Source organism: Danio aesculapii, chromosome 6, assembly GCF_903798145.1.
Source record: "Danio aesculapii chromosome 6, fDanAes4.1, whole genome shotgun sequence".
In the NCBI taxonomy this organism is placed as follows: domain Eukaryota; kingdom Metazoa; phylum Chordata; class Actinopteri; order Cypriniformes; family Danionidae; genus Danio; species Danio aesculapii.
The window spans coordinates 16,140,101-16,153,917 of NC_079440.1; the positions used below are offsets into that span (position 1 = coordinate 16,140,101).

The following is a 13,817-nucleotide window of genomic DNA, read 5'->3' on the forward strand; positions in this document are numbered from 1 at the left end:
CAAATCTGAGACACGCTCTTTTGTCAAAACAAGTCAAAACAATCAAGAATCTCATTACAGTTTTTTTGCATAGTTTGTTGGAAAGCCAGTTTGACAAAACGCCATGAAGTTTGAAATTGAAAATCTGAGAAAGAACACTTTAATTTGCATAAGAGTGAGTGGAAGCTCTCCACACGGTACAAAAAGAGAAAAGAAAACTCTAGTTTTTCATTAAAAAACCTAATAGACTTCGAAACAAGATACATCTAGTTGAGAAGATTTTTTTAATGTAAGATATTAAAACATCAAGGAATTTGCTTTGAATATTTGGTATTTAAATAACCTTCAAGTGATATTTTAGTTTAAAAAGTCAACATAACTTTTTTCCAATCATTGACATTTAAGAGAACATTTGATTTTTTTTTTTTTGTAATAACGGCTAAATACTTCAGAAACAAGGGAAATCAGAGGCATCTGTAACACACTCAATTCATCCAAAGAAATAAACTAGAGTGAATAAAAAATTAAATGAATTTCTCTATGTTCAAATGATCTAAAAGGTCTGTTTTGTACCATTTTGTTAAAGTTTGGATGAAGACGGTTCATAACTCATCGGGGCCAGACAGAATCTGTAGACGTTTTTGCTATTTCTGTACAGATTTAAGTAGAATGATTCTGAGAAAATAGTTAAGCAGATACAACCTTTTCTATTATCTTAGATAGAAAAGGCAGGTTTAAAATGGGTCTATAATTTACTAGTTCTTTGGGATCAAGCTGTGGTTTTTTAATAAGGCTAAATTTGAACATTTTTAGGAACATATCCTATAAGTAGGGATGAATTCAAAACGTTAAGAACAGGTTCAGAAACTTCTGAAAACAATTGTTTTAATAATTTGGTCGGTATAGGATCTAGCATAGACGTTGATTTGGAGATTTGGATTAGTTCAAACTACTTATTTAAAATGTATTGAAACAACACAATGTTTAAGTATTTTTGAGACTTACTGTTTTATGTTCAATCCACTTAAATTTGTTATGTTAACTTAATCGATTTTTGTTGAGACAACATGAATGAATTGTGTGAAACCCTGCAGATTCTACAACATTAGGTACTACAGCAGTAAATTGTTGGATTTTACTTGAGATACTATGGGTAAATAATACTTTAACCACTGCCAACTGAAACACTTGTACTTATCACATTTAATATAATATTATACTAGATGTCAAGTGTATTTATCTGTGAGTTATGAAGGAAAATGTAAAAAAAAAATTACCCCAAGTTTCCCTTGATCCCCTAATCTCCATTAAAATGGCACTCTTGAATTAAGCTTAGTCTTTAGTCATCTTCACAGTGGAATGAACCACCAAATGTTCCAGCATATGTTTTATACAACAGATGCCCTTCCAGCTGCAACGCAGTACTGGGAAACATCCATACATACTATCATTCACACACACACACGCACGCACGCACGCACGCACGCACGCACGCACGCACACACACACATATTATGGCCAATTTCACGAGTTCACCTGCTCAATCAATTGCGTCAACATAGTAAATGATTTTGCCGTTGCTGTCCTGAAGCTTGAAAGAGGCTTAACTTGAGCTCCAAGTATGAGTCTCTAACCCCTTCCCCTCTTTTTCCCCACGAGGAGATGGGGAGGTGGTGGGATGCCAGAGCAAAAGCCAACTGAAACAGTGCAAGGACCGCTACTTGTATACATATGTGATAATAGACTGACCCATCTGACTGATCAGGCTCGTCTCGAACTTACGTTAGGAGCTTAATTTAGTTCATCCAATTCACCAATATACCACATGTCTTTGGACTGTGGGGGAAACCAAACCACCCAGAGGAAACCCACATGCCAACACTGGGAGAACATGCAAACTCCACACAGAAATGCCAACTGACCCAGCCGGGACTCGAATCAGCGACCTTCTTGCTGTGAGGCGACAGTGATAACCACTGAGCCACCGTGCCACCTGTTTGTTGAGCCACTTCAGGATATTATCGCAACAACAAAATCTCATACTATTATATGCCTAACAGTTATTTAAGTTTTTTCTAAACACCCCAAAAGTTTTTTGCTTGGTATCAGGAATATTTCAGCTATTTTTAAAGGCTCATTTCTGCAGTGTAACGTGGGAAGCTGTAAATAAAGTGACAGATGCGAACGCAGACACAGCTGTCATGTTTATCTCTGAGGGCAATGAATGGCTCTGGGCTGCTCCTCTGAGACTGCTTGGCCTTGAAGTCGATGCTTCTCGGCTTGGAGGAAGTTAATGCATTAATGTCTAAATCTTCCTCGCGCCACTTTGTTGAGACTCACAGAGAACGGGCTGGGATTAGTTGTCACACTTGTTACTCCAGAGAATATTTATCAGGATGGGTTCAATATAAGTCAACTTTTGCACAGGAGCACAGCCAGCCTACAAAAAAAAGCTGTTTCACTGTTATTGTCCAGGAACAAATATACAGATGGCTGAACACGCCTTTAGTGTCAACATGCTCTAATAACAATGCTAAAGTACTAAAAATATAGCTTCAGGGTTATAACAGCTTGTTCTTTAAAGGAATATTACGAAAAGGTTATTATTAGTAGCCTAATGGCACACAATACTACCTCAAGTCAGAAATATGCACCTTTCAGGGGAAGATAAGGTTCTAAGTTGTCTTTGTATGGGCACTGTGTCAGTGACAAGCTGTTCTAAAGGTCCAATTTTTGTACATTTTTTCCTGACAGTGGGGTATTTTCACAACGGGTATCTGCCATTTAAAAGTCTATTACTGGCCTAAATTTAGAGAGAACAATTCAGTAAGAGACACCATTAAAGCCATTACACCATTGTTTTGGTCAGCAGATTGGATTTTATATTGGATTATATATTAACACAACTTGATAAACGTGACACGTTTAAAATTTTGTTAAAATCTATGGTTGACCCCAATTTAATATATGTTAGTGTAGTTTTATGTTGTCCCCTTCTTAGTAATTTTTTAAAATTCATTAAAACAGGAGAATGAACTATTCCAGCATATATTTTATATAGCGGATACCCTTCCAGCCGCGACCCAGTACTGGAAAACACCCATACACCCTCACATACACTCATACACTATGGCTAATTTAGTCTATTCAATTCACTTATAGTGCATATCTTTGGACTGTGGGGGAAACCGGAGCACCTGGAGGAAACCCACGCGAACATGGGAAGAACATGCGAACTCCACACAGAAATTCCAACTGGCCCAGCCAGGACTCGAACCAGTGATCTTGTTGTGAGGGGACAGTTCTAACCATTGAGCCACAGTGCCTAGAGAAATGCTAGTACATTTTACACTCAAAAAATACAATTAAAATCCGTTCAAACCAAGAACATAAACTACATCTTAAAATGAACACTTGCTAAGCACTAAATGAGAGGAAAAATTGGTCTCGCTTATATGAAATGCTGTTTCTCGCTAGTTTTTTTGCATAGGAGACTCTCATTTAGTCTTAGCTAATGTTAATTTTAGGATGTTGTTTATGTTCTTGTTTTGAACAACTTTTAATAGCATTTTTTGAGATAGTTCAGCATTATTATCAAATCACAAAGACTGCACTATAATAATAATAATAATAATAATAATAATAATAATAATAATAACAACAACAACAACATGCAATCTGATTTTATTTTAAATATGCAATGCACAGCTCATGATAACAGTGTTTTCAGTTTGCCTACAACATGGTAATATGCATATAACAGGGTTCATACACACTTTTATTACTCAAATTCCAGGACTTGTCCAGGACTTTCAAGTACATTTTCTGGACCTAATGTTTCATGTAATGTCTACGTATACGTAATAAATAATAAGAAAAACAATGCACACTCACATTTATTACAGCAAATCATTAAACATGCAACAATCTATGTAGTTTAAGTTAAATGTTATATCCATGTAAAATTGATTTAGCTAATGATTACAGAGCACTAATAATGCAAGTGCATGTGTTTGGCCAAAGATGTAAAGTAAAGACAGCTGACCTACAGTTGAAGTCAGAATTATTAGCCCCCCTTTGAATTTTTTATTTTTTATTTTTTTTCCCAAATGATGTTTAACAGAGCAAGGAAATTTTCACAGTATGTCTGATAATATTTTTTTTTCTTCTAGAGAAAGTCTTATTTGATTTATTTCGGCTAGAATAAAAGCAGTTTTAAATTTTTTACGAACAATTTTAAGGTCAAAATTATTAGCCCCTTTAAGCAAATTTTTTTTTCAATAGTCTACAGAACAAACCATCATATACAACAACTTGCCTAATTACCCTAACCTGCTTAGTTAACCTAATTAACCTAGTTAAGCCTTTAAATGTCACTTTAAGCTGTAGAGAAGTGTCTTGAAAAATATCTAGTAAAATATTATTTACTGTCATCATGGCTAAGATAAAATAAATCAGTTATTAGAAATGAGTTATTAAAACTATTATGATTAGAAATGTGTTGAAAAAATCTTCTCTCTATTAAATAGAAATTGGGGGAAAAAATAAACAGGGGGGCTAATAATTCAGGGGGGCTAAAAATTCTGACTTTAACTGCACAATTAAAATTTTTACTATATACAGTTGGTTTGCCATTGTGTCACTGTTGTGGACAGTTGTGGTGTACAATATTTATGAAAGGAAAGGAGGGTCGCAAAATAATGTATGGAAAAAGACAAAAAGATATATCATTTGTAGTTTTACTGTTGTTATTATTATTATTACTGAGTGGCACAGTGGCTCAGTGGTTAGCACCGTTGCCTCACAGCAAGAAGGTCTCTGGTTTGAGTCCCAGCTGGGCCAGTTGGCATTTCTGTGTGGAGTTTGTATGTTCTGCCCATGTTTGCATGGATTTCCTCCAGGTGCTCCGCTTTCCCACACAGTCCAAAGACATGCGCTATAGGTGAATGGGCTTTATGCTCAGCCAGAGTTTTAAAGCCAATAATAAACTTCTGGTCAAAGCTTATTGTGACTATTTTCAATTTCACAAGGTTGCTTTTACAGCATGGGTGTTGTAATGTCATTACAGTTAAATAGACATAAGCATTCATTTAGTTGTTCAAGCTTGAAACGAGATGAAAGATCGTTGTAAACACTAACACAGTCAGTAGCAACAGGCTAGCGCAGAAATTCCATTGAAAATACTGGGGTAAAATAAACTGTTGTATTTTAAAGACATGGCAGGGGGAAATTGAATTGAATGCAGTGCTTCTTGTCTGATCTGAGACCCACTTCATATCGTATATCTAACAGTCTTCTAACAGAAATCAGATCTTAAACGTGACAATTTTGTAATGGAAAGACAGTTCACCGGAAGCCCTATGGTTTTTAGTTATCGAATGACAAAAGATTGACAGCTTGTCAGAATTAATCCGGTTTTAGACAGCTTGAGCATTCATGCTGTGCCTAAACATTATTAATTAACCCTCTACTGTACGCATTATGATAAATCTATTAAAAAATATATTTGACTTTTTTTCTTTTCTTAAAATAGCTTAACTTGAAGTGCTGTAAAAAAATTCGGAAAAATGTATTTTTTTAAGGTACTTTATGATGTGTTGCCATATGGCAACAATGCCCAACAATGGATCTAACTTAGAAATTTACAATTTAAAACTTTCCTTATAGTTAATAATTTTGTTGTTTGAAATGATTTAATTGAAGTTGCAGTATTATAAGCTTTAACACAGAACTTATAAATGACACCTTATAAATGCTTTACAAAAACTCATATTCCAACAGCTTTCATTTGTTCCATTCTTTTTTTTGCTGAATATTATTGAAAACAAACATAATATTGTATTATCATGTATACGACATACAGTAAATATAAATATTTGCTCCAGTAAATATTATAACAAATAAATAACAAGTCTAGTATATCCAGATGCATCAGAATAATGTAGCTACTAGCTAACAATGTTTATATATTATACTACACTACGCCTGTCTTATGTGCCTTTGAGCTAACTTACCTGAACTGTCTCTATCAAATGTCCAGTCTGCATCATTAATAACATACAACTAATCAACATTATATTACTAGCATTCATGTTGTTATTGTTACAACTTAAAAGATCACAGCTGACCTTGCTAGCTAGCTAACCCATTGCAATATTGCACGTTCCACTATTGCACAGTGTTGCCATTTGGCAGCACATACATTTGATCAACTTACAAAAGAACTAATTTGATTAAAAATTGGAATTGTGAATATGTCATCATAACTTACTGGAGCTGATGTTTCAGATTTTTGTTGTGGATCTGACATGAGTTCGTTTTTATTGACGTTTACATTTGCGTTCAGCGACTACTCATATTAAATGTTAGTCTGTCAGAAATCGCTCTACAGAAAAACACAGCATGTCATGTGACTTAACCAAAGCACATCATTGGCTACACTAAAGTCTTCTCTTTCCAACAAACAGAATAATTAATGTTGGTCTTAAAGAAACAGTGGCAGGGAAATGAACATAAATATCATGTTGCATATATAATATAATATCCATATGGCAACACCATGCGGTAGAGGGTTAACACTGACAATTCCACCAAAACATGCTCTCAAGATCATCTTTTGCTTTATTTACCTCTCCGAAAAGCCTTGTTTTTTTACAGTGCGCTCATGAAAAGCGTCCTTAACATGAAAAACAGAAGCGTGTACTAAAACGATAATCCTAAAGATTACAAATGAAGGACACAACAGCACACACACACACCCACACACACTCACTCATAACAAATTTGTGCTGTACTCCCACATGCACATGACATCAACCTAGCCGTAATTATAGGGCATAATTAAAAATGTCTAATGAATTATTTGATAAGTAGTAATTAGTATTTGATTTGTGAGGCTGATAAACACAAGTTTGGTCTGCGCACTTCAAACAGCCGGTGAGACTTTACTGTATGGAGGCCGCTTAAGAAGGGGCCGATTTAGTTGCTATGGAAACTGATTCACAATGGGGAGAACAGAGTGCTGACTAACTGTACATAATTTTTTTTTCCTTTTCTTTTTTTACCCACAAATCCCTTCACTTTATGTAGGCGGAATGTGCCATCAATGAATACGACCGGACAGTATATATATATATATATATATGATATATGATATATGCACGATTGCGTTAATTAAATCAAAGCATGGAAGTGTGCGCACCTAATTGAATATGTACATACAGTGTGTACGCTGCAGTGATTTTCCCCAATTCAAATGCTGCTTCTTACTGTAAGCATGTGATGTTTTCTCCACGTATGGATTCGTTTGTTTCATGCCGCAGGGTGAGAAAGTAAAGGTGAGCTGTGATTTGACTGACAGGTGGCTTAATCTCGAAGCATGCCAGACTACGGAAGCATGAGGCAGAGAGCAAAGTGAAAGACTAACTTTGTATATCATTTCTTACATAACACGTCTCACTCTCTCTCTTTCCGTCTTTGCTGCAGTAGACACCAGCATTCATTCTTTTCATATCATAAAAAGCCGATTTGCACCAGCAAACTTGCTTCTGCAGACTGATGCACACAGACACACACACACATCAGTTATCGCACAAGCCAAAGCCCTTCATACTGCGCAAATATTCCACTAGTGTGCGCACACACACACACACACACACACACACACACACACACACACAAACACACAAACTGACAAAAGATGAGTGTATTGAATATATATATATATTTATAAATATACAGTTGAAGTCAGAATTACTGCCCCCCCTGAATTATTAGCCCCCCTGTTTATTTTTTTCCCCAATTTCTGTTCATAATTTCATAATAGTTTTAATGACTCATTTCTAATAACTGATTTATTTTATCTTAGCCATGATGACAGTTAATAATATTTTACTAGATATTTTTCAGGACACTTCTCTACAGCGTAAGAGCATTTAAAGGCTTAACTGGGTTAATTAGGTTAACTAGGCAGGATAGGGTAATTAGGCAAGTTATTGTATATGATGGTTTGTTCTGTAGACTATCGAAAAAAATATTTAGCTTAAAGGGGCTAATAATTTTGACCTTAAAATGGTGTTTAAAAAAATTTAAAACTGCTTTTATTCTAGCCGAAATAGAGAATTTTGTAAAAAATCTGCAGATTTATGAGGAATTATTTTGGGAGTATCATAACTAAAAACTTAATATATATAATAAAAAAACATACATTTTTATCTTTTATTTAATGTCTACAATGCAAATCCATCTAGATTCACTTATATGGTAAACAAATCATATATCATATAATTATATAATACATTACTAAAAGTCAGAAAATATTACTATACAAACTGTGTTGTAAATAAATCAAATGAACACTTTTATATTAGTCAATAATGCTACTTAAATTAATAAAAAAACTGAATAAATATAAATTTACACAAGTAAATAAATAGACTCAATGATGGGCTAAAAATCTGCGCGCGCTTAGAAAATCGTTAGAAAACGTGCAATAGGCCACAGTTTTGCAACATTAGAAAGCTCCACAGACTATTCAAATCAAATGTTTATATTATTATATTTATATATTATTATTATATCATTATAAATTAGGCGACGCAGTGGCGCAGTAGGTAGTGCTGTTGCCTCACAGCAAGAAGGTCGCTGGTTCGAGCCTCGGCTGGGTCGGTTGGCGTTTCTGTGTGGAGTTTGCATGTTCTCCCTGCATTCGCGTGGGTTTCCCCCATGCTCCAGTTTCCCCCACAGTCCAAAGACATGCAGTACAGGTGAATTGGGAAGGCTAAATTGTCCGTAGTGTATGAGTGTGTAAGGATGTTGGCGGTTCATTCCGCCGTGGCGACCCCAGATTAATAAAGGGACTAAGCCGAAAAGAAAATGAATGAATGAATGAATATTATAAATTTTATAAACATGCAACATTTCATCTTGTAGATAAACCATTAATGACGATACTACCGTTTACAAACTACAGTGGCACTGCCAGTATTTTGGAGCCATAGTATCTTGATACTACCATAGTACCGGTAAACCATGCAACCCAATATTTCATATTGGTCAATATTATTACTGAAATTAATTAAAAAGCTGAATAAATATAAATTTACACACATTTACAAAAGTAAATAGACTCAATGATGGGCTAAAAATCTGCGCGCGCAGATTCTGTGTGGGCTTATACTGTATTTAACTCTGTGGTTTACATCTAAAATAAAAATAATAAAACTAAACAATAAAACATCCTTGTGTGTTAGTTTAAAAAGTTAAAATAGGACCAAGGTGGACAAAAATCTCTGCTACTAATAAAATTAAATAAAATCATGAAAAAATATCAAAATTTAACATGAATGCTTTCACTGACATCAATTTCTTTACCAGTATCAGTCCAGATTATAACAACCAAAAAAAAAAAAGATCGTAAGGATTTTAATTGTGTTGTTTATTTGCATAATGTCACTGGTGTTTTTTAAAGAAGAGAGGCTATGTTTTGTATTGTACAATGGATTTATGGAAGGAAATGAGGGTGAAATAGTTATTTTCAGTAAAAATACACAAAATGTCACAGAAATTCTATACAACTTAAAAAATATGGAAAAAGACAAAAAGATTTAGGCTTAGGTTTATAAACCATATATATATATATATATATATATATATATATATATATATATATATATATATATATATATATATATATATATATATATATATATATATATATATATGCGCATTTAGAAACTGGTATGGTTTGTAAATAGTTTGTATTGAGTATATACAGTAAAAAAAATTCTTTTATTTTTTAGTTTAAGAGAATAGTTGAAAATTGTTCTACTGATAACATTTCTTCTGTTGTAATTTTCAGCATTTTCTGGCATAAAACTGATACCACGTTTTTATTTACATTTAGTTATTTAGCAGATGCTTTTGTCCAAAGCAACTTACAATTGAGTAGATATTATTTATGTTTATATATTGTATTTATTATACATTATACTAATTTTTAGACAACACAATACCAATCAACGATTTTAAATCCTGTTTTATATCAAAACAAATTTGAGACATTTATTATTCTGATCAATTGTCATTTTCTTAAAACAATAATAAAAATAAACAAATAATATTTATAATATTTATAATAATAATAATAATAAAAAATAAATAAATAAATATATAATATATAAATATATAATACGTATATCAGACCTTTATAGAATATAAAAATATTGGGGCTATTTGACACAAAAAAATAGAAATTCTGTCAACATTTACTTATCGTCCACTTGTTTCAAACCCGCAGCCATTTATATCCATAGCAGGGGCAACAATATTATGGAAGTCAATGGCTGCTGCCAACGTTCTTCAAAATATCTTATGTGTTTAACAGAAAAAAGAAAGTCAAATTCCTTAATCCAAGAAATTGTGTTCCTATTTATGATTTTGTTTATCACCGTGGTCATGCATGACATTTCACATGTAGCAGAATGCCAATAAATCTCAACTTTGCTTGACTTAAGATTAGCAATATCGTTCTCTGATATAATCAAATTCCAATTTTTAGCATATTTGCTGCTTGATGTGTGTTTTCATAAAACTCACCAGTGGTCTCCACGATCCCCTCTAAGATAACCACAATCTCAAATTGCTCTGTTTGCATGGACCTGAGCGAGAGGTCGTAGAATGGGCTCTTGGAGTCGATCACATGGCAGATTGTCAGAGGAGACACTAAGAAAAGCTGGTCGGCTCCGGTACTGAACCCAACATCCAGCTCAAGTTGATCCAGAGGCAAAAACTCGCCCTCAGGAGTCTGACGGGACTATGAGGAAATATAGAAAAAAAAGAGAACTATTTAGGATAAAACAGGAAAAGATTTTTTGAAGAGTGCTGGTTGCTGGCACCCATTGATACATTAAGTGTCAGCTACTGGCATTCTTCAGACTATCTTCTTTTGTGTTCAACAGAAGAAATAAACTCAAACAGGTTTGGAAGGGTGAATAAATGACAGAATTTTATGGATGAAATATGCCTTTATACATGTATGTGCCTTTATCAAGTATAAAAATGTAGTGGTGAAGGAAATAGTTTGATTCTACTGAAGGGATCATTTTTATTTCTGCCGTTTTAAAACAAACATACATTCACTCTTATTTATATATTATTGAAAATATAAAATGTTTCAAGTCTTCTTACATTCATATGGCATGGATCGTAGCATGTTTTCAGCCCCAAAACAGTGAAATTTGGGGGGGGGGGGGGGGGGACACAAGTAGATTGCATTACTGTCAGTTGTTTAACATATTCACTGCTACTATTTTACCTTGGTCTCTTTCAGCTTGTATTAAAACTAATTATTTGCACTGGAATCCATGCACTCTGCTTATGTGCACTTAAAAAGATGGTTCTTTAGTGCCATTTGATGGTACTATGAGGAACCCTTAAACATCCATATATTTCCTTTGCACAAAAGGTTTTATTACATTTTTTTTGTAGTTTAAAATGTTCTTCGCACTAAATATGCATCTTTTTAGAACTGTTATTTTACTAACTTTTATAGAAGTGTTAACCAAAAATATATCTTTTATGGCTTCACTGTGAACCCCATTTTCGAACCTTTATATTGCAAACTCAGCCTATGTAGATTTTTCCCCAATATTAATTATTTTATCATCAAAAATATTGTTTAGACTGCTGAGGTTGACTAGCCTATGTAATCCTGACAAAAAACTAAAGGAGAACAGTGCAAGTGAAAATATGGGAATATTTGCCCATTTCTAATCACTGGTGGGAGTGTGCTTGTCCTACTCAATGTCTATGGTAGTTACTCCCAGGTCCAATGTATTTACAGTGTTTCAAAAAGGAAAGTCACATGGAGTGGATCGATACTTTGTCCACGGTAGGTGGGCAAATCAAATTACTGTTCCTTCTCATTTATCAGGGCTCGAGGTAAAGCCTATATTGAGGCTAAACGGTGAACCTTAGCTTGAACCTTTCAAATAATCAATTAAATGCATTTGTTTTTTACTCACATGTTATTATTAAAAATCAATTGCAAGTCTAACAGTGATATTTAATATTCTAATACATAATAAGTTCTGTGTGACTTTTATTTAACTGGTTGGATACTCACTTTGAGGAGTTTGCAGCGTATTTGCGCGGAGACCATATGGCTGTTGCGCAGGTTCCCCACGCGGAACATCAGGGTCAGTTTGCCGTCACGCATGGAAATCGCCGCGTGCTCGCTGAACATGAGCGTCTCCGCGCGTTTCTTCGGCTGGGACATCTTGATGAACATGCAGCCGATCAGGAAAGCGTCCACTATAGAGCCTAGGATGGACTGGAAGAGGAAGAGAATGATGCCTTCCGGACACTTGTCGGTAATGTAGCGGTAACCGTATCCGATAGTGGCCTCGGTCTCGATGAAGAACAGAAAAGCGGAGGGAAAGTTGTACACATTGGCCACGCACGGTGTGTACTTGTCGTCGTGGGCCTGGTTCAGGTCTCCGCGTATAAAAGCAATGACCCACCACATAGAAGCCATGAAGAGCCACGCCACTGTGTATGTGAGGATGAAGATGAAAAGGTTCCAGCGCCATTTGAGGTCCACGAGCGTGGTGAACAGGTCGGACAGGTACCGGCTCGTCTCTCCTCCCAGGTTCCCGTGCTGGACGTTACAGCGGCCGTTCTTGTCCACAAAGCGCTGACGTTTCCTTTTCTTCTCGGGGGCCGCTTGGTTGAACCCACCGCCGCTGGACGATGTGGTCACCACCTGATAATCATCCCCAAATTTTTTCCTCAACGCGGACATCCTTCTCGCTTAAAGTTGTCCCGAATGTACGCTTAGTTCCTGACAGAAATGTTTTCGGTTTTCTTCACACTTCAGCCGCACCAGTCTCCCGCATTTCTGGGCAGAAAAAAAAGTTATTTATAAGGCTTACCCTGCAGGAGTTTGTCAATAACAGCGCGTTTGTCTTGGGATGGAGCGACGCAGATCTCCTTGTCTTCTCCAGATCCGCATAACTAAAACAGACTCTCTCAGCCCAATGTGGAGAAATATGGATGCGAGTAATTTGTAATCTCAGATTGGCTTGGCGCAGTCTAGCACTTGTGCGTTGGCACCCTCCTCCTCCTCCACCTTCATCCAGTCCTCCTGTTTCCCCAGGTGTATCGCACCAATTTGATAAGACGGTAGTTGGTAGACGCCCTAAGGATTCGGTCCAAGTTTTAACTCGCCGCCTCTGCTGTTCCTCGCAGCTGGCATACGCTGTTATCTGATTCTCTTCGTCTTCTCACTGTTCTCGGTTCCTGCGCACTGCGCGCCTCCAGCTCTCCAACTCCATCTCCAGCCCCGACAAATAAGAGAAACTTCTCTGAGAGGGTGGTGGAGATGAAGCTGGGGGAGGGATGAACACGTGTTCCTGTGTTGGGTGCATCTTTCATTTTTTGCTGCGCTTGTATTATGCTTCTCTGAACGGTGCTGCACATATAACGTAATCTCTGCAAAATCATTGCACTATATGCACATTACGAGGGTTTGGAGGGGTCAGTTAAGTCTTCGCCACTCTTCTCTCCCTTTGTCACCCAAGTGAAGTTGCAAAATTTTAAATGCAATTTTAGGGAATGTTAATTGAGTTTTCAGATCTTTTATTACTCGCAAAAGTTAGTCGTTAAATATTCGCTTTCTGTATTTGCATAAAAGGTAACCATAGCAACAGCAGCTGCTTGAGCACTTTTGTACATCGACAAATTTACATATCACAAAACAAAAAATATATAATTACCATTAACTCTACCAAGAATACCCGCATTTACATGAGATTTGAAATGTAGTGCATTTAAACCTG

At 35.7% G+C, this 13,817-nt stretch overlaps 1 protein-coding gene across 1 annotated transcript in view; it reads right to left on the minus strand.

The window, feature by feature from the left end:
- Window positions 1–13,494, minus strand: part of kcnj3b (potassium inwardly rectifying channel subfamily J member 3b) — a 29,521-nt gene extending 16,027 nt beyond the window's left edge. Inside the window, exons 1-2 of the mRNA XM_056459668.1 lie at window positions 12,104–13,494; window positions 10,576–10,792 (exon numbers count right to left, since the gene is read on the minus strand). Coding sequence (XP_056315643.1) covers window positions 10,576–10,792; window positions 12,104–12,781 — 895 coding nt within the window. The 5' untranslated portion in view covers window positions 12,782–13,494. The remainder of the gene's footprint in view (window positions 1–10,575; window positions 10,793–12,103) is intronic.
- Between the last annotated feature and the right edge of the window lie 323 nt (window positions 13,495–13,817).